Raw genomic sequence first — 27,404 nt, 5'->3', positions numbered from 1 at the left:
GCTCAAAGGCTATCAACATGGGATAAAACATCCCCTGCCACTCTCTGGAAACCATTTGGATCCATTAAGTGGCGGGGGCGGACCATCTGAATCGGTCCCACCTCCCTGCAGAGGGGTAGGGTCGCGGAGAAGTCCAGTTGCACCAGGAAGTGATCTGACCATGGCACTTATTTTGTTTCACTTTTACTTAATGTCAGGCCACCAACATCCATAGAGGTGAACACCAGGTCTAAGGCATGTCCGCGGCTATGAGTTGGGCCAAACTTATTCAGGGACAGCCCCATGGAGGTCATGCTTTTCACAAAGTCCCGAGCGGCCCCTTGTAAGGTCATGTCGGCATGGATGTTAAAATCCCCTAGGACAACCAAACTAGGTGTCTCCAGGAGCACGTTCGCCACGACCTGAAGCAGCTCGGGCAGGGAATCCTTGCCGCAGTGGGGAGGTCAGTACACCAAAAGGAATCCTGTACTGCCCCTATTGCCCAACTTCCAGAACATGCACTCAGAAAACTGGGTCTTCCCAATAGGACCCCTGGTGCAAACTAATGACTTCCTAAAAATCACTGCAACCCCCCCTCCCTACCCACATGACCTGGGTTGCTGTGCGTAAGAGAAACCTGGTGGACAAGCAGCGGCAAGGACAGGCTCATCTGCTTCATCCAACCAAGTCTCTGTCACACATGCCAGGTCAAGTCCTCCATCCACAACCAGGTCGTAGATGGCAGTGGTCTTATTCATCATTGACCTGGCATTGCACAGCAGCACCTTCAGGCCATGTGGGTTTCCCTTGCTGATTTCAGTATCCTTCCGGTCAGGACCAGACCCGGAGACAGGGATAGTCTTCAAACACCGACTAAACCTGCATCCTCTGTTATGACATGGTCTGGTCTTAACGTAGCTCCTCCTCCTGCCCGTGATCACTGAGATCAGGTGTCCCAGTGCTTCTGCCCCTGTGGAACCTGCCCCAGCCATTCTGTTGGATGAGGCCCCCTCCCAGGCAACCCTTCCCCTTAAAAAGCAAAATACTGTTATGAAAAATGTACCCCAAAATGTGTTGCCTTTTAGGAAGGACAGACGTGGGTCGGAAGCTCCAAAATTTGCACTAAGTTCAGCTCCGCCGGGAAATGACAGAGACCACACGATGCTGTCAGGAAAAACAAACTGATCCTTTTATTACAGAAAGAAAGAACTACAGCTGTAGGGTCCCTGCCTCAAAGAATGTAGGAAGGAACCCTGGGAAATGGTGCATCTCCCTTTTATACCTTTCTGTCCCCACGTGGAAATCCCTGGACTGGGAGGGACGGGAAAGGCAAGGAAAATGGGTGCTGATGGGATTAACTGGGTGTTGATACGGCTATTTCTTCATATGGTGAAATGTCAATTGTTCTCCTCCGTTGCTGATGGGTTTCCCTTTGTTTGATCAGTCTAGATGGGAGTTGAGGTGGAGCCTTTCCTGGCGATTGCCGAGGGGTTGGGGTCCATCCGGCAGGTGTTTTACCCCAGGTCACGCAAGGATGATCCCTGGGATTATGTAAAAGGTGACACTTCTGGAGGTTTGAATAAACTGTCCCAGTTAATCCATCTTTGTCCATGGGTGTCTTTTGAATCAGGAAGGCGATGGGGCAAGGTTCAGGTGGGCTGGGGTCATGCACGGGTTATGCAGTATTTCCTTTTACAGGAGACATACCGGTATCTAATACAGAGAATTCTATGCAAAAGGTAGTAGTCCTGATATATAAAGGTTCTGAGACATAAAACAGCAATTCTAATACAGAGAGATCCTTAAGCGTTCCTTCAGGCAGGGTCGCGTCCTAGCGGGAGGGGTGAGGAGACGGGGAAGATGGCATTGAACAGGATTCTGGGTAGTTGCAGCTGTCAAATTCTGTCACCCCTCTCTGTTCATTAATAATGGTGTCCTGCTCCCCCCCCATATAATTTTTATAACAATACAAACTATACAATAGCCTAACAAAATAGTAAAAGTAAAAAAAGCCAAAAACAATTATACTGAAATAAAACTAATCCCCACCCTAACTCAACATTTATCCCACCCCAAACAAAAATAAAATAAAATATATAAATGTATAAATAAAAACCACTGTTCACAGTGCAACAAAGTAAAAACGCTTTAAAAACATTTAAAATTAACTGTAGATCCTGCCATGCAGACAGTTGGGTGTGGGTACCATGGAAAAAACCCTGTTTGAAAATTCTCTCCTTGCAATCTTGGTATATGCCCGCCAACAATATCATTGGGCAGGTGAGGATACACTCCCCATTGCTGGAGACTACCAATTATGCTGTGGGTTATGATGCAGAATCAATATGCAATGAGCTTTTATTTTTGCAATGAAACCAATTTGTCAAGAAGTGTTTTTCAGGAGGGAAAAACAAGCAACAGGTCTAGGTTGTGTGTGGACTAGTTAAGGGGGGAATGCTCAGTTTCCATGGACTCTAAAATAAGATGCCATGTGTGCACATCCTTTGATTACACACCTTCGTGGATGGAAATGCTGAAAAATAATAATATGAAAACTAGAAATAAGCAAGCATTTGCCACACAACTCAGGACAGTTAATATAAAATAGTCCTCACAAGCATTACAAAGATGTGTAAAAGCCTAAACATATTTAATATGTTTCTTCCTGTGTGGGCGACCTTTTAATATGTGAAAAGGCTGGCTCATTGCATTCCCAACTGCTAGAGATGGAGGATTTCGGGGTTATTGGCAGAAGATATGGCTCTCAAAATGTAGGCATACTTTTCCAGCATCCTTAACTCAGCCCACACTCCATAATCACATCCACACAAGGACTGATGTCTGCTAGGCAACCTGTCCTTCCATCAGGATGCTTTCCCTCATCATCAGCTGCATATAACTAACTACTGTATCATGCTGTTCTTGTTTCTCTCTCTCTCTCTCTTTCTCCTCCCCCACTCCTCAGGAAATGTTTGTTTTTTTCATTTTCCTTTTTCTAAGTTCCAATGGCAGAAACAGAAAGTGCATGAAATCTGGGCCAGACACCCTACTGGGAATAAAGCTCAGTTGCTGCTTTCCAGAAGGTTTTGCAGATTCTGAATTAGTTTTAGCTGCTCCCCCTACAGGAATTGGAAAAATTCAGACTGCTTTATACTTTATTTTTTCAAAAACCATGGTGTATCCCTTTAAAGGCACCCCATTCTAATTGTCCTAAGTAAGACTCACAGGTGCCTCCAGAAGCAGCCCCTTATATCTCCCCCAAAAGTAGCTGTGGCTGAAGGAAGCATAATATTCCTTTAAACCTTGAAAGTATTGCAGTTGCCTGGGCAACGCAGCAATACCTGTCTTTCTGGAGAATAAGATGCAGTTGCCAGGGCAACAGCATCCTGTCTTTCCAGAGACCATCCTGTAATGTGGAAACTGCAGTTTCCATAGTAACCTTTTTGCCCCAGTTAATTTTCAGTTGCTTGACTTAATTTGCCTATATATATATATATATAAATATATGGTCTTCTCCTTCAAGTCATCTTCTGTTTTCTGGCTAAGGATGCAGTTTTCACAGTGACAGAGTCAGGGCGTTAGAGAGCTGCAAAGTAGCGGGCGAAGCAGGTGTTTGGGAAGCAGTTACCCAGGCAACAAAACCAGGGCGTTCCAGAGGTGGTTGCTATGGAGAACTGGATGCTGACGAAGGCTTGTGAGGCTGAGAAGACAAATTGCCCTCATCATTATCTCCAGGCTTGTCAATCATACATATTCGCTTATTTACCTCTGAGAAGGCGAGAGTGCTAGGAGCGAAGAGGAAAACGAGAAAGTGCGTGCTCAAGAGAGGAGAGGTGTTTGTGTAAAACTTCACGCCAGGGGAGGCAGTCACCATCCAGGATGGCAACCATCACCTGCACCCGGTTCACGGAAGAATATCAGCTCTTTGAAGAGCTGGGGAAGTAAGTTAAAGACAGATACAATGTGTGTGTTTTGGGGGCAGGGATTGTACTGGAAATGAATGAGAGTACTGGACTGAGGCATCAGCCAGAATGAGAACAGCTGGCATCCCGGGGGGGGGGAGGGGGGGAGAAAAGGCAACGGAGTGAGCAATAAAACAAACTCACAGGAGAGCAGGGAAATGTAGGCTTTAAAGAGGGCAGGAGGGGGGCTTCTAAGAAAGGAGAGCCAGTCTTGTAGCTGGCAAAACATTTTTTTCAGTCTGCTGATAAAATAAGGGTTCCACATTCCTCTACTTTTGTAAAGCAATGAGATCAGTGTGGGAAGTGTTAAAATTGCTTGCTTACATCGTTCACACTTGCTGTGTGTGTATACATACTGTACTTGTGTTGCTATCTGTAGTTCTGAGATAACCCGGTGGAAGAGGGCAAGGGCACTAGGATCCTGGTTAAAATAATTACGCCAAGTGCCACTTTCTTCTTGGGGAAGTTGATGTGCTCGATTTGCCTCACAAAGAACAACTTTCCGGGGAAGTCACTGTCTTCCCAGGGAACGAAGGACTGGTGATTTCTAAAGCAGCCCTGGATTGCAGTTGCCCCGTTGCTAACATTCCCTTAAGCCTCTTTTCAGGTGAGACAGTTTTAGAGAGAACCCTGAAACCTGTGTGTAAAAACACTCACAGGTATGCAATAGAAACAGAATGAGAGAATGCCAGTTGGGTTTTTGAGACTGTAATGAACAGTTGTGACAGTGTATAGTTTTGCATATTAAATCACATCTTTGCATGCACAGCTAGGTTTGCACCTCTCTTTTGCAGTCAGCTTGCATATCTTTTGTTCCGAGTATGCTTGTGTGCGTATGACCACACGTGTGAATTTATAGATCTGTTTCACTTTGCATATGCACTTCACTTTCATTAAAGGACGTGAGAATTCACTTTACATGATCAAGTATCTTAGATGCCTATCAGGCAATGCATATATCTTTCATGTGTCAGTAGCGTGCCTTGTATATGTGCGTCTGTATCGATATCTATAGATATGTAACTTGTTCATAAGAGCACATTTAGATGTTCAAGACTGGAAGTATATCTCCTAAAAATGATCCTCAAATAGTGAGCATTTACGAATTTTTGTGTGTTTATATGCTTTTTCTCCACACACGTTGACAATCCTAAGGGTCTGTATTAATAATCCTTTGTTTGAAACCCTCTCGTTTGTGCTGGCATTTTCTGTCTTTGCAACATATTGTGAATATGTGCCCCTGATTTGAATATGTAGGTGTGTCTGTTTGCTGGCATTTGTGTTTCTCCAAGTCCACACAGTGGTACTTTGCATACATATAAATGTTTGCATGCAAATACCTGGAATTTTGGATGCATTTAGTTGCACTGGGGGATATATTCATGGCAAACAAGATTTGAGAAGGGGTGGTAGAGGAAATTAGACTCATGTGTTAACACATGTGGTTTAAAGCGGGGAACAGGACAAAGTGGGATAAATTCAGTAAGAGTCAACTCCACAGAAGTTGAACCCGTTTAAACTAGCAGGGTACATGTACCCCTCTGATGTGTCTGCACATATGTATTTGTGTAGGGAACATATTTAGATGTGGTTCACCAGACATTGCATTTATTTTCACAAACATTTGGGCTGTTAAATCATGCATAGGTGGCAGAGTGATGAGTCAGTGGCCAGATCTCTGCAAAGCTTAATTTCAGTCCAGAAGATGAGTGCGATTCCTTCTTAATTGACACCTGGGAAAGACTCAAACCTATTTCTTCGGGAAGCTTTCTAACATCGCCCCCAGCCCTCATGGGTGCTAACGGCTGTGAAGTGTTCACAAGAGCCACTGAATTGGATGGAGAGCTTATAAGGAGCAGCGTTTAGATGGTACCTGACTCAGAAAGATGGTTGCAAAGAGAGGGCACAGTGTTCCAACAGTGTGAGAATTCAGTGACAAGGTTAAAAATAAAAAAGCTGGCTATCTTTGGTTACCTCACAACAGTTTGGTATGGTCAGCATCCATTACTGACTTTCCCCCTCACCCTGTTGGATCCTGGCTCGTTCCCTGTTCCCAGCACTTCACTCAAACATTCCTATGGACAGAAGGGTGTGGCGGAACTTCCATTTTTCCTCCTCTGTTACAGCTTAAGAGGAGATTGATGGTGTCACACAGGACCCCATGGAAGGGTGCATGTGCCTTTGGTTGTGAAATGTTATTGACTGTGACGCAGGAAGCAAAGGATAAGTGTTGCATGGAATATGTCTCTGTCTGGCAGATCTGCCCAAAGCACACTTCACCTACTGTTTTCCATGGTCCTTTGAGCAGTGAGCCACGTTGTTAAAATGTTTTCTGGATATTGCATTACATGTTACTCAACACGGCTGCAAGATGGCCACTTCCTCAGGAAGAAAGCCAAAACAAGTGGGATTTGCTAGAGAGGTTTTGTTTAACTTGAGGCTCGAGGTTATGCATATCTTCATCTTAAGATATTTCAGGGCGTACTCTTATGTAGGACACTGTAAGAGATTGTTTTTACTAGACACGAAGGGGCTTGTTTGGCAGGCACCTTTTTCCAAACACAAGCAAACCCCAAAGAATGTTATTTGCATCTTAAAAGCTTATTCATGCGTTTATTGAGGCAACTCATGTCCTAGTCCTCAAACTGAACTACTCACAGAGGATCCACTGGTATGCAAATTATTTGTTTCAAGAGATTATTTTGAGTACTGGGCTACTATCAATAAATTTTGGATACACCATCATTAGCATTATTAACATGTATTATGTTTTTGTGGAAATGCCTAAGGTCACACCCTTCTCATATTGAGTAAATATGTAACAAAAATATAGCTCTTTCAGGGAACACCCCCCCCCCACCACCACTTATTATATTCTAGATTCACACAACAAAGAAATAATGGGCTTGCAAATCCCACCAGGATAAAGATGGCAGCACCCAGGGAGTAGACTTGGCATTTCTCATTCTCCCTACAGTGCTCCTAAAACATGGCTGTTTGAAAGATCTAACATACCACTGGCTGTATGGAGTGTATGTTAGTTGGAAGATGTGGTGTGTGGAGGTTGCTATTTGTGTTATATAAGAGAAAGGCACTCCAGGATGAGAAAGCGAAGTACATTTTGGCAGACTGCAAGCAATGAAAAGGAACTTGTGGGTATGCTGCCCCTGGTGGAGATGGAGTGATTTATGTACCTTTCCAGGGTCCTGTGGGGAAGAAAGTGACTTGAGAAAGGAAAGATATTCAGCATATAAAATATTGTTGTTTGATATTTATGTTTGTCTTAAATTGGACTGGAAAATCATTATTGGAACATCACTGTCTCCAGGTGGGATTCAATTGCATTCTGGCAAATTCAGGTTCCACAGTGAGAGTTGATTGGGAGCTCTTGCACAACAAAACCACTTCCCCAAAGGATCAGACCTTTTGTGTTGAAGAAAGTTCAGAATAATACTTTGATGCAACATCATTTCACTTCCCCATAAACAAATCAGGCTGAATGTGTAGTACACAGGTTGTGTGGAAGCACCCTTGGTTGATTCCCCCCCCCAAAAAAAAATCAAAGCAAAAGAAAAAATCCCACCAATCCAACTTATTATTATTATTATTATTATTATTATTATTATTATTACCATCATCAGTTGGGACGAAGCAAAGCTACTGTTTGACCATGGAAAGAACAATTTTCAGAATTAATATCAAGTAAAGGTAGCCAAAGTGTAGAGCTTTCATTGGTAAGGAACATCTAAATTTGAATTCAGTCTTAATCATTGGAGAGGCTTCTAGTATATATAACTCCATCAAATTCTGAGGGTGGCTTTTCTAGTGCCATATCAAACAGAACTGTTGGTAGAGAAACATTATGGTTTATCTATCTATCTTTACCTAGCTATGTTGAATGGTTTTAAAGTCATTTTAAGTTATGGTTATTAGATGTCCCCATTTCCCGGGGACAGTCCCCGGATTTACAAATCCGTCCCTGGAATGTCCCTGGATTTCATTTAATGTCCCTGGATTTAAGTGTGGTAGATTTTTTAGTAGGGAATGAATGTTGCGTGATTGGTTCAACAGCACAAGACACATCATATGGGGACTTCCGGCGAGGCAAAATGGCGGGTGCCATGGCAGCGAGCAGCTCCTGAAGCGAGCCAGAGCCAACTGCACTACCAGGCTGACTCCAGGCTGCTGAGACTGCCGCTGCCACTGCCGAGGGGGAACCGGGGATGCCTGGCACGTCAACTCGGGGAACCGCTAACACCCCCCCGACCCAAATCGAGCCAGGAGCGAGAGTGCCCGGCCACCTGGCCGACTGCCCAGCGGCACTCCAGGGCCAGTAAAAACCCCGGAGCCAATGCAGGGAGAAGGAGGAGAGGAGAAGGAGAAGGAAGAGAGAGAAAGAGGAAGGAGGAAAAAGAGGGGAGCCCCAACCTTGCCATGCTGCTGCTGCTGCTGCTGCTGAGGAAGAGAGGTAGGAGAGCACCGGGAGGGCAAGGACACATGGCCGAGCCCAGGTCCGACCCAAGCCTACTCCACGGCGACTAGTGCTCCAAGAGATCAGGCCCATAAGAAGGCCGCGCGACAGAGGAGACAACAGAAGAGAAGATATTACTTCTTAATTTTTTAAAAAATGTTTTTTTTTAAAGTAACTTTTTTTTCCTCTTAAAAAAAGTGTCCCTGGATTCTTTGAAAAAAATCTGGTAACCTTATTTTAAGTCCAGCATTAAGAACATTGTTCTAAATTAAGATCTGATCGGTAACGGAATGAACTTCCAAGGAAAACAGTAATTTGTATACAGTGGTGTTTTCAGTGAGAGGTTAGAAAGGCGTAAGAGACACTTTGAGCATATGATGTTCTGCCACAGAGCTTCTGGTCATACTAAGCTGCAAGTCTTCGGAATGCTGAATCAGCACATCTGAATCACCCCCTCCCCAAGGGGATTGTGCCATGTCTCCTCCTTGATCATTGCTGGTGCAAAGAGAGTAGTAAACACAGATAGCTCACAAACTAAAGTGCGCCAGCAGCACCCAATTCTCCTACAGGTTGATACCTCTTCTTAAGATTTGTATCCCTTCCTCTTTGGTTATACCAGGTGTGGTGAAACTACCCTTCGGTCCCTTCAAGCTCTGTAGTTCCAGTTTGCAATAATATCAATATATGGTTAAGACCAGCATCATGCATCTTCTAGATGCACATATGGTCCAGCTCCAAATGGTCCACATGCACTGTAAGAAAGCACAGGATAATTAAAGAGCATGGAATTCCATGTCATTAGCTCCCAGTTGTTGTAACCAGCAGAAATGCACACCTTTTATCCAGTAAATCAATATTAAAATTACTGTAAAAACACAAGAGCACACTTATGTTCAAGGGCCTCTTCGGCATCCTCTTTCCCACAGTAGCCAACCAGAGGACTATAGAAAACCCAAAAGCAGAACCTAAGAGCAATAGCGCTCCCCAGCTGTTCTTCCTCGGCACCTGGCACCTGGAGGTGGTATATGGAGGTGGTATATGGCCATCATGACAACAATAGCCATTGATCCCCATTTCCTCCATGCATTTCTCTGATCCACATTTAGAGCTATCTAAATCAGTGTCCTCTAAATGCATTTCTCTGATCCACATTTAGAGCTATCTAAATCAGTGTCCTAAGGTGCTACACCCAATATGCCAGCAAGTTTGGAAAACTCAGCAATGGCCAGAGGATTGGAGAAGATCAGTCTACATCCCAATTCCAAAGAAGGGCAGTGCCAAAGAATGCTCCAACTACCGCACAATTGCGCTCATTTCACACGCTAGCAAGGTTATGCTTAAAATTCTACAAGGCAGGCTTAGGCAGTATGTGGACCGAGAACTCCCAGAAGTGCAAGCTGGATTTCGAAAGGGCAGAGGAACCAGAGACCAAATAGCAAACATGCGCTGGATTATGGAGAAAGCTAGAGAGTTCCAGAAAAACGTCTACTTCTGCTTCATTGACTATGCAAAAGCCTTTGACTGTGTCGACCACAGCAAACTATGGCAAGTTCTTAAAGAAATGGGAGTGCCTGATCACCTCATCTGTCTCCTGAGAAATCTCTATGTGGGACAAGAAGCTACAGTTAGAACTGGATATGGAACAACTGAGTGGTTCAAAATTGGGAAAGGAGTACGACAAGGTTGTATATTGTCTCCCTGCTTATTTAACTTATATGCAGAATTCATCATGCGAAAGGCTGGACTAGATGAATCCCAAGCCGGAATTAAGATTGCCGGAAGAAATATCAACAACCTCAGATATGCAGATGACACAACCTTGATGGCAGAAAGCGAGGAGGAATTAAAGAACCTTTTAATGAGGGTAAAAGAGGAGAGCGCAAAATATGGTCTGAAGCTCAACATCAAAAAAACCAAGATCATGGCCACTGGTCCCATCACCTCCTGGCAAATAGAAGGGGAAGAAATGGAGGCAGTGAGAGATTTTACCTTCTTGGGCTCCTTGATCACTGCAGATGGTGACAGCAGTCACGAAATTAAAAGACGCCTGCTTCTTGGGAGAAAAGCAATGACAAACCTAGACAGCATCTTAAAAAGCAGAGACATCACCTTGCCGACAAAGGTCCGTATAGTTAAAGCTATGGTTTTTCCAGTAGTGATGTATGGAAGTGAGAGCTGGACCATAAAGAAGGCTGATCGCCGAAGAATTGATGCTTTTGAATTATGGTGCTGGAGGAGACTCTTGAGAGTCCCATGGACTGCAAGAAGATCAAACCTATCCATTCTTAAGGAAATCAGCCCTGAGTGCTCCCTGGAAGGACAGATCGTGAAGCTGAGGCTCCAATACTTTGGCCACCTCATGAGAAGAGAAGAATCCTTGGAAAAGACCCTGATGTTGGGAAAGATTGAGGGCACTAGGAGAAGGGGACGTCAGAGGACAAGATGGTTGGACAGTATTCTCGAAGCTACCAACATGAGTTTGACCAAACTGCGGGAGGCAGTGGAAGACAGGAGTGCCTGGCGTGCTATGGTCCATGGGGTCACGAAGAGTCGGACACGACTAAACGACTAAACAACAACAAAATCAGTGTCCATCAGCACATATTGTGAAAGGGAATTTCGTAGTTCAGCTATGAGCTGCGTGAAGAAGCTCCTTTTGTCTGCCCTGAATCTCCCGACATTCAGATTCATTTGCATGACCTCAAGCTCTAGTATTATGAAAGGGAGCGGGGAATATCTATACGGTAGAATAATAACAATAATTTCTCTATACTGTACATACTTTATACACAACTATCATGTTCTTCCATTACGCTCCTGCTCTCCCCCCAATCTCTATAGCTCCCAAAGTTGTAACCCTTTCTCATGAGGGTGTTACTCCAGCCCCTTGATTATTTTTCTTGCCCGTTCCTATGCCTTTTCCAGCTCCACAAGGTACTTTTGCGAGATGCAGGAAACAGTAGTACACAGTATTCCAAGGTGCAATCACACCATAGGTTTATTTAAAGGCATTGCAATCTTGATGTTTTTATTCGTTGATCCTTTTCCTAATGATCTCTAGCATGGAACTGCCCATTTATTCCTACTTTTTTGCTTCTGGTTCTTTACTGAAGCATAAGAGGGCCTTTCTCCTGTCCCAGGACTGCGAAGCTTTCTCAGGAGCATTTTGGAGAGGGACGTCGTCCAAAAGATTTTGAAAACCTAAGTGAACAATGTGCACTAGATCACCCCACTGGCACACTTGATGGCACTCTTGAAAAACTCTGAAAGGTTTTACGACAGAACTTACCGTTGTATTATTGAACATTTACTGAAGCCTGAGACAGGAACTAGAGAACATGTAAAATATGAGCTCCTTATAATTTGATTTTGTTCTCTCTCTCTCTCTCTGACACACATGCACGATCTAGTATCTTTTAGATTATTTAAAACACAATATTCAGGGGGGAGGTTATATTTTTATTTGTAATTTCATTTTTTATTTCTTAGCTTTTGAAAACTGCATGATAGAGTTTAATATATTTTTTTACAAACTATGTCTTCAATGCAGTTTTTTTTAAATTCAAATGATAAGTTTCAGTAAATTACACTTGTGATGTGGGGGGAAATGGTTGTAAGGTCTGACTTAAGGTCATCTATGGAAACTGTAATGTCATCTATGACCTTTTTGTATCAAATATCTTCTGTGTTAAGAAATAATGGGGGGAGAGAGAGAGAGAGAGAGAGAGAGACCATGACTTGTGCTGTTCAGTAAGGAATTTTTCATTCCGAAAGTGTTATACAACTGCTTGGTGCTTTACAGCAGGATTATTTTTTATTATTATTTACATCAATCTGAATCCCTGTTTACAGAAATTCCCTTTGAAGGAATTATTTCTGTTACAATAATCCACTGGTGTGTTTGGCAGCATTCTTCTTCTTTGGCGATCACTCGTAGCCGAGTGTCTTCCATCACTCGAAATTTGATAGTATGGTCAAAACCCCAGTAGTTCCTTGACCTGGTGACTTCTGAATGATTTGCGCAGGGCGTTGTAGTCCAAAACATTCAGAGCGCAGCAGGTTGGGAGAGGCTGCTCTTATCATTAGTGTGGCGGGGAAAACTAGCTTCTCTTGGGGAAAAATACCATTGATTGATCGCTCTGAATGCACGAGCTGATGAAAGAAGATGTTTTCCACCCTAATGTTTGTCATAGAATTGTAACAATACTCAGTCCCAAAGAGGGTTGGGGAGGGGCAAAGAAGATGGAGAAGGGGCATAGAAATGAAGAAGGCAGGGCTGGGGGGAATCGGAGAAAGGCAAAGAAAAAGAGCAGAATGCCTCTGTCTGAGTTCTTTGAGTTCAATCCCCCCCCCCAATGAGCAGGCAAAAGAAGTGGCTGAGTGGAATTATCATGTGACAATATATAATCAGGCCCTTCACTCCCAGAGCTGCAGGGGGAAAGAAAGGATTTGCTGAACAAATAAGAAGGGGAGAAATTTCCCAACCCACACTTTTCTTTCTAGAAGGGAGATAAGCCCTGAAAATGGTTTGGAGGAGGAGTGGGAGGCAGGCAGGTGGCCTCACAGGCTCGTAAGTGTGAAGAACTGTGGAGAAGGAAGCTCTTTTTTGCCTCAGGGATGCTGCTGCCTGTGTGGCAGGGACCTGCATGCACTCAGAAATTAAAATTAAGGCAGAAGCTGCTCTCCTCCCACTGACAGTTGGCTACTTCCCCCAAAGCCTCTTCTGATATGTAAGTTTATTCATGAACATGGTGTGCCAAAACCTCCTTTGCCACTTTTCAGACAAAGGGAGCTCAGTTATATTGTTTCCAGTAGCCAGAGTGCACGTTCTTTGCATTTATTTCCTGTTTGTCTTCAAAGGGGCTCAACATGGTGGACATTATAATATATTTAGAAGAGGCTGCGAGGCTGGGCAGACTGAGACATAGCGGCTGGCCCAAGCTCATCTAAGTGAACTTCAGAGCTGAGTGGGAACCTGAGTCTGGTACCCACTAGACTTAGGACTCATCTGCACTCATAACACTAAAAACGAGTTTTTAAAAGGGTTATGATGATGAGGTTCTTTTAAAACATCAATAATGCGTTATTAAAATGTGACACCAGAGAGCGCTGTAGAGTTCTCCCCATGAAATAAGTGGGTAGGCCTTGTAGAAAAGGAAGCCAATGAGAAATCAAGAGGCCTTTTATGTTAGAATCATATCAACAGCATCGTTCTAAGAATGTTTAAAGAGTGAGTATAGATCCAGCCCTAGTCTACCACCGGGCCACAGTGGTTCTTCAGTTATATACTGTGTGGCCTCCATCACTTTAGAAAGGGCTTGCCAGAGATACAGGCCCGTAACTGGTCCACGTGGTTTGCTCAAGTTGTGCCATGATGATGAAAGGGTGCAGTTCTCAGGTATGGTTCTTCAACAAATGTCCTGCATGGCATTGTTGTTATTTATTTATTTATTTGGTATTTTCATTGCCTTGTTCTTTTTTTTCCTGGGGTAGCCAAGGTAGTTTCTCCCAGGTGTTGTTAGACTGCAGCTCCCATCATCCTTGACTACTGACCGTACTGACTGGGGCTGATGGGAATCGGAGTCCAACAATGAGTTGGCTACCTTTGCTTTAGTAAAGCACCCCAGGAATATGGTGGAAGGGCAGTATAAAAATATCACACAAATGTAAATATGAATATGCATTACACTGTAGCAGAGGGAAATATATTGCACATCCTCAAAGCATGCAGGCATTCTGGTTGAGAAATCTCCTGGAAACGTGTAACCCAGCTGAGAAGAGCCTCTCAGGCCTCACTGGTACACTTACATCCTTACCTCCCCTGTTTCCGAAACGAGAAGTTGGTGGTGCAGGCTGCATGGGCATTGCTGATCCTGAACAAAGAGGTACTAGTACAAAAACAGCACTTTCCAAACACCTTAGAAACTTCTGCTTCACGAGTGGAGAACTTTTTTTAGCCAAGCAGCCACATTCCCTTCTGGACCATGTCCTGAAGGCCACATGCCAGGGGTGGGCAGGGCCAGAGGCAATGTTAGGCAGAACAAAAAAGGAAGTAAAATTTATCTTTGTACATCAGGGCAGCTGATTTCATTGCACACACCCTCTCTATTCTGCATCCAGGCAGGCAAAGGGCAGTTCAATGACATATTCCAGTCAAGGAGGGTGCAAAGCAGTGTTGGTGCCCTGGAGAGAAGAGGGTGTGTGGCTCTGGGGAGGGTTTGGGGAAGAGTCCTGAGGACCAGATAGAGAGGCTTGGAGGGCCACAGGCCCAAGGTTTCACACACCACATGAACCTGCTTCTTGGAAATTCAACGATGAGTGTCAAATGCAGGTATCCTGACCTTGTATAGATAGTGTATTTCAAGCATTTTTTTGCTTTCAGACAACAGGCTTATATTCATGACACCATCAACGGCATTGACTGAGTGTGTGTGTGTGTGTGTGTGTGTGTATTTTGCATAGTCGTAGAGAGCTGTTTTCCTGTAGAGCCATGAGCCATAATTGTATGAGTGGATCAACACTGCTGATTATTACCAACGTTATCTTTCAATACTATGACTAAACCTGTGCTTGCCAAATTAAACCAAAGCTGCATGTAATTCAACATTCAGTTTCCAACAGTGGCAAACCAGATGCTACTGTGTGTGTGTGTGTGTGTGTGTGAGAGAGAGAGAGAGAGAGAGAGAGAGAGAGAGAGAGAGAGAGAGAGAGAGAGAGAATGGACTTATTTTCCCCATTGGACTTATGGGGAAGAGGCACTTCCAAGATGCTCATCTACATCAGCTGTGAAAAGATGCTTTCTCTATACACAATGGTGGCAACTGGTTCACATAGAATCATACCGAATCATATTGAGGAAGGGAAGTGTGGGTGTAATAGGAGTGAAGGGGATTTTATGGATAACTCTGCACTGGCCAAATTTGGTGCCAACTGGGGATTTCCTCCCAATGCAAATAGCAGGTTCAGAATGGGCTTTCCTCAGGGCTGCAGCTGGGGAGGAAATTGTTAAACTCCCCCTCTCCACCTATCATAGAATCATAGACTTGTAGTGATCCCAATAATTATCAGCCACCCTAGTGGATGTCATATGCATTTTTGTTAAAGAACAAAACCAAAGTTGTATTTAACGGCAAATCTAGTTTGGTCTTTCATCTCTATTCTCTTCTACAGACTGCCTTTGTACAATGCGCATGATCGTAGTGAAGGCTGAATGAAGGGGTATATTTGCAAAGGGAGGGGGCTCATGTGAGCACTACTTGCTGTCGAGCTTTATGCGTGTCTGAATGCCAGCAGGGACGCATCACCCACTCAACCACCTACATGCAAACTGAAATATGGACACAGTGAATCCCAGCCACGGTACACAGAACTCTACGCAATATGCTCTTGCACACATGTCCTTCTGGTTCCTTCCTGAACATGTGCGCACGCAACCTTTGAAAGAAAAGAGAATGACAGTTCCAATCTTACTATATAATAAAAATGTAAGAGTGTCGCCACATGGCTCCCCTTGGAGGATTTGTAATGCAGCATCAAAATCCTGGATTTGCATGAAGTCAGGGTGTAGCAGAGGAGCATAAGAGAAGGCAGCAGTAGTGGCCATGGCATGGGAGCTAGAAGGGAAGGCCACTGAGAATGGGAAGTGGTGGGAGAGGTCTGAATGGATATGGAATTTAGGGTAAGGTTACCAGACATCCCTGTTTCCTGGGGACAGTCCCTGGATTTACAAATCGGTCTCCTAACAAAATCAATTGAAGTTGAAAAGTGTCCCCGGATGCATTGAAAAAACTCTGGTAACCTTAATTTAGGGTTATTTTTTTAAAAAAAGGTTTTAACAAGAAGAAATAGCAGAAATGGATACAACTCAGAAACTAACACCAAGAAGCTAACGTAATACTGTAGACCAGGCATCCCCAAACTTCAGCCCTCCAGATGTTTTGGACTACAATTCCCATCTTCCCCGACCACTGGTCCTGTTAGCTAGGGATCATGGGAGTTGTAGACCAAAACATCTGGAGGGCCACAGTTTGGGGATGCCTGCTGTAGACTCTTTCCCAGTTCCTTTCTTGCTGTACTGAAACCTTATTTTAAACTTCTCAAACCTCTGACGAAGTTTAAAGCTGCCATTTTCCTCTCAATATCACTCCGCTCTTCCTCCGTTCTTCATACTCAAACATCTTTCTCTTCCTTTGTTCAGCTGCCTTACATGAGAGAGATGAAGCATGGAGAGCCCTCAAATATTCCACAGCACTTTCACACAATGTATATCATTCCTGGTACTATGTGTTGTCTTCAGCATGAAGTTCCAGATTCAATGTAGAACAGATCTTTTATTAACACCCATAATATGTGCAACATCCACCAACTGAACCAAATATTTATTATTATTATTATTTTTGCATTTACATACCTCATTTATCTTCCACGGATCTCAAGGTAATATACATAGTTCTCCTCCTTATTATTTCATCCTCACAACAACCCTGTGTGGTAGGTTAGCCTTAGAGACGGTGACTGGTCCAAGGTCCCCCAGTGAGCTTAATGACTGAGTGGGGATTTGAACACTGCTCTCCCAGGTCCTAGTCCATTGGCTTGACGGTGAAGTGTAAAGCCGGACTGCAGAACAGAAGACTAATTAGTTGTCTTTCAGGACCAATTGGGGAGAAGGAGTGGGGGAAGGGGACCCTCCAGGCAATACAAAAGGCCTTTGTGGATATATGTGTGCCTACAGGTACCACATGGAGAATGCCTGGGCCACAGGTTCCTTTGTTGGTGCCCCTTGAGAACATTCATGTCTCAAGCATTTGCTCCCGAGCAACTTGTGAAATTGTGAGGTGGTCCTACATACAATACAAAAAGGGCACGCTGAATATTGCTCACAAGAAGTCCAGTGTATGTGTGTGTGTGTGCGTGTGCGCGCGCTGCATGTGTGGCATGCATTGAATGCCTAGTGATAATGAGAGCCGTTAGCCAGAGAGAAAGGAAAATGCAAACAAACAAACAAACAAACTACAGTTTCCATGAAGCTTGCCTATCCCTTTCATTACATCTGACCTGTTCATGGGGGTGTGTCTCAATTTTAATAGAACAAGGTTAGACAGTTGTACAGCACATCATGGTCTTGTCTAATCCATATGAGACACTGGTTCCCCTCAAACACACATAATACTCAGAGAATGCTTCCTAAGCCAGCCACTTCCTCCCCCCTCACATACACCCATGCATGTTCCTTTGTTAACAGGCGCCTGCAGTGCTCAGATTGCTATGTGCACACTTCATCCAAACATCTACCTTTCACCTGCCACCTCTGATTTCAAGCTACTTGAGTAAGGAGCAGCTTTCAGTGTGACTCCCCACCTAAACAAATTGGATAATGGTAGGCATAGGTGTGACTACGTGACAGATCTAAAGGCTATGGGAGTTTCCCCATCAGCAATTTTCAATAATCTTCAAATATAGTAGTATTCACACCCTTAACAGTTTGTATTATTGACAGATTCACAGCATGCATTTAAAGTACACCCAGTGCACATATAAAGCACATGACTCCCGCTAAAGATTAATGGGAACTGCAGTTTGTTAAGGATGTTGGAAATTGTAGCTCTGTCTATGAGTAAGGAAACTACAGTTCTTTGGGGGAAGGCATGTGCTTTAAATGTGCATCGGATCGTAGAATCACAGAACTGAACAGTTGGGAGGGACCCCGAGGGTCATCTAGTCCAACTCCCTGCAATGCAGGAATCCCACCCACAGCTGCCCCTGGGTGGGGTTTAACCACTAATGTACTTTAAATGTATGCTGCAGACCCATGTTTTAAAACAGTGGTCCTCAACCTTGGGCCTCCAGATGTTTTGAGACTACAGTTCCCATCATCCCTGACCACTGGTCCTGCTAGCTAGGGATCATGGGAGTTGTAGGCCAAAAACATCTGGAGGCCCAAGGTTGAGGACCACTGTTTTAAAATATACCAGAAACCTGGAAAGGATCCATTGCTTAGAGGCAGGGCAGGGTTTTCAGGTTTGACCATGGATGGGTTACAGAGCTTGGTGGGAGGAAATGGCAAGGAGCATATGCAGTAGTGATGATCTAGTGGTGTCTAGTGTGAGTGAGCTAGAGACCTTTGGGTGACCTGTTTATTCAGAATCCATCCTGATTTGCTTGAACAAATCATTCATGGTATTTAGACTGTAGATGAATTCCGATGTGGGGAATATTGTCTTGGTTTTCCTGGTTATAATGCTAGTGCTTCTGTCCCATTTTCTAACATTCCTTCCAGACTTCAGTACCTGTTGTGTTATGGAACGGTGTCTTTTAGAGCAATATACCCGCATGTCGTGCTGAATTTCATTCACACCTGTGGGGGTGGAGTCTGCAGTGGCTGCAGACATCTATATATATAATGGATTGTTTTTGCTTATCTGGTTTTCCATGGTAAGGGGAAATCCAGATCATTCACACACACACACACACACACACACACACACACACACAATGGACTGGCATTTTGGTGACAATGATGTCATGTGGTTGAGCAACAGCGAGTCCACAATAAACTCCCGCCTGGAAGCATCTTGTAAAGCAGAGGTGAAGACTATTCTTTTCCACCAGAGCTTCTTTCTTAGTGATAATTTGCATTGCCATAGCAACTAGTCTCCAGCTATCTAGGGGACTCTCTGCAAGTTTGAGAAACCTGTGGCAGATGGGCTGTTGGGGGCTCCCCTCCCCTCCCACCCCCAGTTCTGTAAATGCTGCTTTATTTGCTTTCTTTTGTTGAAATCCTGTCTGCATAGTTTGTTAACAGTGTTCTAGATATCTGGGCCAAATACCCCATTGGGAGATTGGGGTGGGGGGAGGTAGAATAGCTCTAGAGCTCTGCGAAGCTTCCCCAGTACTGTAAAGTGGGGCGGGTGGGGAGGAACTTGTGCCATGATGATAACATCATTTTGCATCATTGCATCCCCAGCTGTAAACATTCTGAGTGAGAGAAGAAGGCGGGGGGGGGGGAGACTGGGAACTGCTATATTCAGGTCAGGCTGGCTGGGGCTGATGGGATGGGAATTGTAGTCCAAAATATCCAGAGGGCACCAGGATGTAGAAGGCAGTAGTTCTGGCTCGGTCACTGTGTATATAACACATGGAAGGTACCAAGAGAAAGAGTGTGTAGCCTGTACTTGTGAGAAGCTCAAAGCTTTGCAGCCGCTGTAGTTTGTTAAGGGTTGCTTGGAATTGCAACTCTATGAGAGGTTAACTGCAGTACCCAGAGTTCTTTGAGGGAAATAATGTGCTTCCCATGTGCTTTAAGGCTATCACGTGTATACAGCCACAATAAGCTTTAGAACCGAGAGGGAATTTGAATCTGAATTTCACATGGCCAAGCCTAGCACTGCGTCACACTGGAGCAAAGCAGCTATGACAAGAACATGGAGGCAGGCAACTTGCAGTCTCATGCACAGCTTATTATACTTGCAAAGGCTCTGCGGGTATTAAAAGATTGCCATCTTTCCTTCCGCCCACTTGCCCTCCTACCCTAGCCAGGTACTGGAGCCCGTTGTGGAGAAATTGTCAGGGAATTGTTCTCACATCCCCCTCTCCTGCTGCTGGGAAAGCAGATGCGATTAAGACAAAAGCGCAGGGAAGGGAAACATAAAAGTAAAATCTTCAGGACCGAGAATGGATTGGTGGGCCCCTCTGCGGAGAAGAAATGCAACATTTATTTCCCTTCGTCCAAATTAAGCCCTTGGCCCTCTGGGTGAATGAGATATTAATAGTCCACTTCATACACAGGCAAAGAATAATTCTCAGGCTCCTACAGCAAAGACAGCCGGCAAGTACTCAGCCCCAGTCCCCTCTGCATAGTTAGTACAGCTACCTTAATTCTTCCAGAAGGGTCTCCTTTTTCCAAACCCCGCTCACTGCCAGGCCTGACTGCCATGTGCCCCAGAACGATGGTTTCCAGCAGGGGCCCTTTGTGTGTGGGTTTGCTTTGCTACGTGGATTTCAGTGAACATTTTGCTTCTGTTCCTCACACCCCGCCGTTTTCCTATTTGACTAAAGATTCGTATTCATGCCCAAATTGCCCTCATCCTTCCACCCCACTGGGAAAATCAGTTACTCTCCATTCTCCTCAGAGGCTCTGGGGCCCCCTTTCCTGTGTTTATTCTTTTCCTTCTCAATATATGTTTTGCTGTGGGGAGAGATTGCTCTTGATATTTGTAATTCCTATGCCCAGGCTGGAATTGATTTGGCAGAAATAGCGCTAGATACAAAGGAGCACGATTATTTCTAAATGGAAAGTGGGTGCAGCGTGGGGGGAGAAGGGTGCCTCTGTTCCACCTCTGATATGTGGGCCTATTAGGGAGACAAGACGCACAGACATCACACTTGGGGTATTTCAAATAGGGGACCCATGGTTTATACCTACTGCGTACGATGTTTAAATAAGCAACGTGCTCCTTCTCCCATTTTAGTTATTTCTGTCTCCAGCCCCCAGAATGCAGAATGAGACCTCTGCATCATATAGGCCCCACTTGAGAGACCCCCGCATGAAACGCAGCGAGGTCATTCCCACACCACCACCCTGCACTGCATTTCAAGCCACGTTTGCACAGAGTTGTTTGTGTAAGAGAGGTGGCAGGGATGTGTCCCCCGGATGCCCCCCAACCTCTTAGGTTTCCCCACCCCTCCAGCTCTGCTGTTCATTAAACTGTCACCTGCACTCATCTGTGCCAGTGCAGTGACTGGTAGGGTAATTTCACATTACCGCTTGCTTACTCCACATTCACTTTTCTAATTGGATTGAACCTGGGTTTTTTTTGGGGGGGGGACACATCAAACAACAGTGTTCATCAAGAAACTACAGGATCAATACGGATCATGTGGATGTGGCTTCAAAAATCAGCCGTGTGAGCGCAATGGTACTGTGGTACTGTGAACACCCCCCTACTTCCACCTTCCATTGCCCCCTGGATGCAGATCCCTAGACCAGTGTTTCCCAACCTTGTGCTCCAGCTGTTTTTGGACTACAACTCCCATCATCCCTAGCTAGCAAGACCAGTGGTCAGGAATGATGGGAATTGTAGTCCGAAAACAGCTGGAGGCACAAGGTTGGGAAACACTGCCCTAGACATTGTGAATGGCAAGTAGGATACTCTTGTGGTACCATCACTGCTTAATCTAAGCTAGGGAATACCAAGGCTCATTCTGTGACACCATTATCAGTTGCTGGACCCATGAGTGGTTTTGTTTTTGTTTGTTTGTTTTTAATTCTGCAAAGGGTGCTTTTTCACAGCACTAACATCTAGGCACCTCAGCTTAGGGAGAAGGGCTTGCAAGGCAGTGGTTGTGGCCCTCAGGCAAGCTTTAGTCCCAGCACTGCTTACTTTATGCCCTTGGCTGGTATGAGCCATGCCTCAGTTTCCCTCAGTCAAGCAGAAAGTATAGCTTCAGTTCTGAGCTCCTTGAGATTCATTAGGAATCTGGTTTGCAGGCCCAGGTGCAGTGGAGCTCATAGCTGCCAAGTTATCCCTTTTTTACAGGGATTTTCCCTTATGCTGAATAGGCTTCCTCGCGAGAAAAGCGAAAACTTGGCAGCTATGGTGGAGCTGCAGGCAGTGGGGCCAAGGAAAGATGTAGAGGCAAAAAGCACAGGACAACCAAAATGGGATTTAAACAGGCCACAACTTTATTGCTTACAGGTGTCAGCAGTTTTTGGCCTAGGCATTGGGTGTGTATCTTGACTTAAGCAGCCTGACTACTGGTTGATTTTTTGGCAAGGTTAACCAAAATAAGCATCACCTATAACATACATTAAATCAGGACTCCTCCTCCAAGATCACTATTTGGGGGTTCTGTGGCCCATCAGCCCCTGTTCTGGGCATCCAGACAGAAGCATCTCCCCAGAATCACCTTAAGGGGATATGCTGATCCCTTGGGGGGGGGGAAACGACACCCCCCCATCCAACCCAATGTCATATCTGCCACCCAAGTACAGTGGTACCTCTACTTACAAATAACTCTACTTACGAATGTTTCTACTTATGAATGGAGCTCCGTCCGCCATCTTGGATGCGGTTTAGATAGGATTTTTTCTACTTACGAATTTTTAGATAGGGTTGCTTCGACTTACGATTTTTTTCTCCCAATGCATTCCTATGGGATTCGACTTACTAATTTTTTTTGACTTACAAATGTGCGTTCGGAACGCATTAAATTCGTAAGTAGAGGTACCACTGTAGCTAGGGCCTGAAACAAATTGTTTATTATAAGTGGTTAAAGGCATAATAAAAAACAAGAATGGCCAAGCATCTAATTAGGCACAAAGTCTTCTTTCCCTTAAGAGCATTCTCACACCTGTCTCTGTGGGCCTCTACCATACCATTTGCGCACATGTGAATATTGTTAATGCAAAGTATAAAGAGGAACAGAGTGAAGGTTAGCCTGAATTTACACACAGGTCACTGTAGGGTTTTCCAGGAGTGATATTTGTGTGGGAAATGCAAGCGCCAGTTTAAACCTCACATCTGGAAACACCTTACCATTCAATTTTTGCACCACAGAGCCAAAAATGATAAGATTCCCGCTGCAAATCTTATTTCCCAAGCAATGAATATAAGCGTACCTTCACAGCATGTCTCATTTCCTCCTTTGCCTCTACTAAGTATTAGCAAGATGTAGTTAACTCTACTCGGTACGGTGATTATTATATTTCTGTAGAGGAGGCTCAGATTAACAGAAGCCAAGCTGTTTTAGAAACTAGCAGGCCACTTCTCCCTGTAGGTAGATGACACTGGTCAGGTCAAGGTTGAAAAAGTCAAAAGCTTTGCTTTCTGGTTGAAAAGTAGCTGCCCATGAAGAGGAGAAAAGGATATGCCTCTTCAGTCTTCTTCACCTCTGCTTTAATGTTTACCATCAGGGGTCAATGAAGTCTTGGCATCTACAAATCCACCAGGATATGAACTGCACGTCTGGTGTGGAAGCATCCTGTAGGAAGCATGTTTCATAATACAGTTTCATTTGTGGGAAGCCTGGTGGCATCACAAATCATCATCTTCTTAGCAGAGCTCAAAGGGCTCTGCGTTTAAACAGCTCTTGCTTCTCTATAGAGCATTCCTTCTACAGCCATTGTTGATGTACTAACTAGCCTAATAAATGAAAACGACCAGTCCCAAAAAGACTGTGGTGCAGTTTCACAACAAGTTGTCACAACGACTAGGATCCCAAAGCGATGCAAAAAGTAAGGCATTTTGTATACCTGTGGTTAGGGTTATGGGGTGGGGTACAAGTTTTATTTCCAAAGCTTGATCTTGCGTATGCTTTAAGCCAGAAGGTAGTACGAACCCCCAATCTTCACAAATTGGGGAATATGCCGCCCCCGCTCCCCGAGTCCCCTAGACAAGCCTTCCTTGCACACCTTAAACTAGACATCTGTCCCCAGGTACAGAGGAGAATGTTGCCCCATCCCCAGTGCTGAAGTAGGATTCAGTTGTCAGCCCAATTGGATTCCATACATGGAGTGGAGGACACCACCATCTTTGTCTCTGACGGAAAAATATATCAGTCAGGCCTGCTTGACTGACAGGCACAAAACAAATTATGTGAAATAAGCAAGCCTATGCAATTTTTCTTAACTTGGGACCATTTATATAGACTGCAGAATGAAAGTTTCTATTTCTTTAAAATGAGAATATTTTAGCCCTGGTAGCTGCTGTCGCTATAATCTTTGCCGCCAGGTCATATTTTAAAATTTCAGCACCATCAGATTCAAGTTGGGTCTTTTGCACAAGAACTGCATTGGTGTCAATCTTTCCTTCATTAAAATGCATTATTATTGGCAGGCACTGACTGCCATTTGTACCAAGAGACATTTGATAAGACAGAAGGTGCTTAATGCTTTCCACCAGTGGAAAAAGTCACCATTCAGGGGGTGGGGGGAGAAGACAATGTGAAAAATTGGAAGGAGAAACATGCCAAATGCTTGACTGAAGGAGACAAATTGTCACTTTTTATAACAGGAATTTTTTTTCTTTATTACATCCACATTGCTGATTTTTCTTTCAAATGCCATTTGAATGGGAAAGTTTCCTACGTGGATCTAATACACATTGAACCTCTCTGCTGGGAAAATCCCCACCCCTCACCTCACCCCAGTGTTTCTAATCAAGCTAGTTCATAGCTGCCAAGTTTTCCCTTTTCTCGCAAGGAAGCCTATTCAGCATAAGGTAATTTCCCTTAAAAAAAGGGAGAACTTGGCAGCTATGAGCTAGTTATCAATTTCCACTTCAGCCTTAGAGTATTGAGCCAGAATGTGAGGAACCCAAAATCAAATCCCCCACACAGCTGTGAAGCTGAATGGGTGGCCTTGAGCAAGCCATTCAATTTCATCCTAAACTACTCTGCAGGGTTGCTGTAGGAATCTGTTTGGGATAGCTCAGTTGGTAGAGCTTGAGACTCTTAATTTCATGGTTGTGGGTTTGAACCCCACTTTGGGCAAAAGAGGGTTGCAGAGGGCTGGACTAGATTACCCCTGGGGTCCCTTCACACTCTATAATTCTATTATTCTATGAAGGTCATGAAACTAATGTGATACATGGGTAAAACAGCCAGTTGTCACACTCAGAATGTGTCAAAGAGATAGGAAATGGCACTCATTTGGGGTAGGCAATCTGTTGAAGATAGAGGCAGAGCTAAGATTTGGCAGCTGTGGCAAAAGCGGAGAAAGTGGGGACCAGAGAAAAGTGCTTCAGTGAAGGGAATTAGAGGGGGTAGGGGTTAAGATAAGGGGTTATCATAAAATAAGGATGAACTGCTGCAACCTTCCTTCTAAACACCTGACCATTCTCAAGAACAGTGGTTTTCAACCAGTGTGCTGGGGTGCCTTGAATGATGGTTGGGGTGCTGCAGGCAACATTGGCCTCTGTCCCTCTTCCCTTCCCTCCCTCCTCTGATGCCCTCTCACAGCTCTACCTCCCAAAGGCTTGCACAGTTGTTTGTTGCAGTAGCCCTGGCTACAAGCTACCAGGGCGATTGGTGCTTCTGGGGCCCCAGTGAGGTAGTGGGAGGAAGCACCTCTCTTTGGGGCGTGGGGTGTGTGTGTGCATCTCAGAGACCAGGGGCAGCAGCTGCGGCAAGGAGAGGGGAGAAGAGAGAAGGCTGAGGCAACACCCCACAAGGGAAGGTGTTCAAAAAGGGGTGAGGAGCTGCCAGCTCTGCAGGCAAGGGGTGACCTAACTGGGCTCCTGAGCCCCACAGGGGTGCCACGGAAAGAATGTAGTTGGTCAAGGGAGCTGTGGACCCAAAAAGGTTGAAAACCTCTGCTCTAGCTTTTAATGTGCTGTTAATAAAAAAGGAGCATCAATGACTACTGATCATGATGGCTTTATACTACCTCCAGGATCAGAGGACACACTTGTTACCTTTTTGTCTTGCTTGTGGGCTTTCCAGAGGACCGCTGTGGGAAACAGGATGCTAGATTGTGCATGGGCCTTTTGCCTTCGCCAGCCAGGCACTTCCTAACGCTCTTTTGAACATTTCTACTTTTAAACATGTAGGCATGTGGGCTATGTGACTTTATTCGGCAAACATCTCATGTATTGGGGGTTTCTCCCTCTCTTCTCTTCTTCTCTCCAACAGAGGTGCTTTCTCAATTGTCAGGAGGTGTGTGAAGGTGTTGTCAGGACAAGAATATGCTGCCAAGATCATAAACACCAAGAAGCTCTCAGCTCGTGGTAGGTGCTGCCTGATCTTACTACATGTTGGAAAGGGATTCCTCAGACCTGTGTGGTGCAGTGAATGGCACTTATAAGAGCCTATATATTTTTACATGCTTTGGGAACTGATGTGGTGACAATTGCTACAAACACATGTTTTAAGGAAGAAGTCTAGGCACACTTTTTCATGCATGCTAGAACTATTACTTTTACCCAATCATCCATCCGTTTAGTGTAGGACCAGCTGGCACTTAGGAAGGTACGTAATTCCCCCCCCCCAGCTGTAGAACTAGAGTGGCCACATGCAAAACCCTGCATATGACTGAAAATCAACATTGCTGCTCCATCCCCAACAACCCCTTTGCACCCTTCTTTCAATCCCTTAGACCTAGCCCACAGGACAGCATTTAAAGAAAAAACCCCCAGTAAAAAACAAAAACCTTTGGACATTGTACGTCCCCACCTCCTTGAAACTGACACACAGTGAAGATGAGAAATGGAATGAGAATAGGACAGAGGGAATGGCCTTCTTGAACTGCTTGAGAGCTAAATATGCTTACTATCCCTTACAATCCCTGATCTAACATTTGAACTGCAAAGAATGCTACGTGGCTAGTTTTCCAGCCTTCCCACAACTAGGTGTTTGCTTTTCCCATTCTATGGATGGAGAACTGAGGCTCAGATAGTTTCTTGTTATGAGGCTAGGTGTAAACTCATAGCTTTGGCCTGTGCACAGACACTAGTGGCTACACTGCCTCTTTCAGGCTTTTGCGGTTTGGGGTTTGGGATTTTGTGCTGTCAACACAAGAAACAGTTACGAAAGAGCAGCCAGCCCCAGTTCCCAAAGACATTCTTTCTTCCGTTATAACTATCAGTTCAGGGTTTCTGAATTACAGGAACTATTGCAAAACTATTGATTCTATTACTGTGGGGAAACAGCTCTAAATTTTTACAATCACTAGCCCTTCTTGCTTCTTGTAGCTAAAATCCAACTTTTATTCGTTTCTCCAATTACTTTTAAACTAGGTAAAATCAAGAGTGTTTTCGCACATCACTTTTGAGCTTCTGTCTCGCTATTGTTGCTAAGTGGTAGAGAGAGCAGAAGGACAGCATTTGCAATGCAAATAGGTATTCTGGTGAATATAAGTTTTACATTCATAATCATAAAGCCTGCTTTAAGAGCTGCTTTAGGTTTTGTGTATGAAAACACTCACAAGAAGCAAGTCATCTTTCCTCCAGGCATTTTTGAAGAGCACATTGTCTTATAAAACAGCAAACATACAGACA

General features: G+C 44.5%; 1 protein-coding gene across 2 annotated transcripts in view; it reads left to right on the top strand.

Moving 5' to 3' along the window:
* Positions 1-3,843: 3,843 nt before the first annotated feature.
* Positions 3,844-27,404, top strand: part of CAMK2A (calcium/calmodulin dependent protein kinase II alpha) — a 119,207-nt gene continuing 95,646 nt past the window's right edge. For both annotated transcript variants that reach the window (XM_088663162.1, XM_088663163.1), the window contains exons 1-2: positions 3,844-3,920; positions 26,041-26,135. In XM_088663162.1, coding sequence (XP_088519288.1) covers positions 3,859-3,920; positions 26,041-26,135 — 157 coding nt within the window. In that variant the 5' untranslated portion in view covers positions 3,844-3,858. The remainder of the gene's footprint in view (positions 3,921-26,040; positions 26,136-27,404) is intronic.

This window comes from Zootoca vivipara, chromosome 2, assembly GCF_965207765.1.
Source record: "Zootoca vivipara chromosome 2, rZooViv2.hap1.1, whole genome shotgun sequence".
Classification (NCBI taxonomy): Eukaryota; Metazoa; Chordata; class Lepidosauria; order Squamata; family Lacertidae; genus Zootoca; species Zootoca vivipara.
This window is presented reverse-complemented; position numbering and strand designations above follow the sequence as displayed.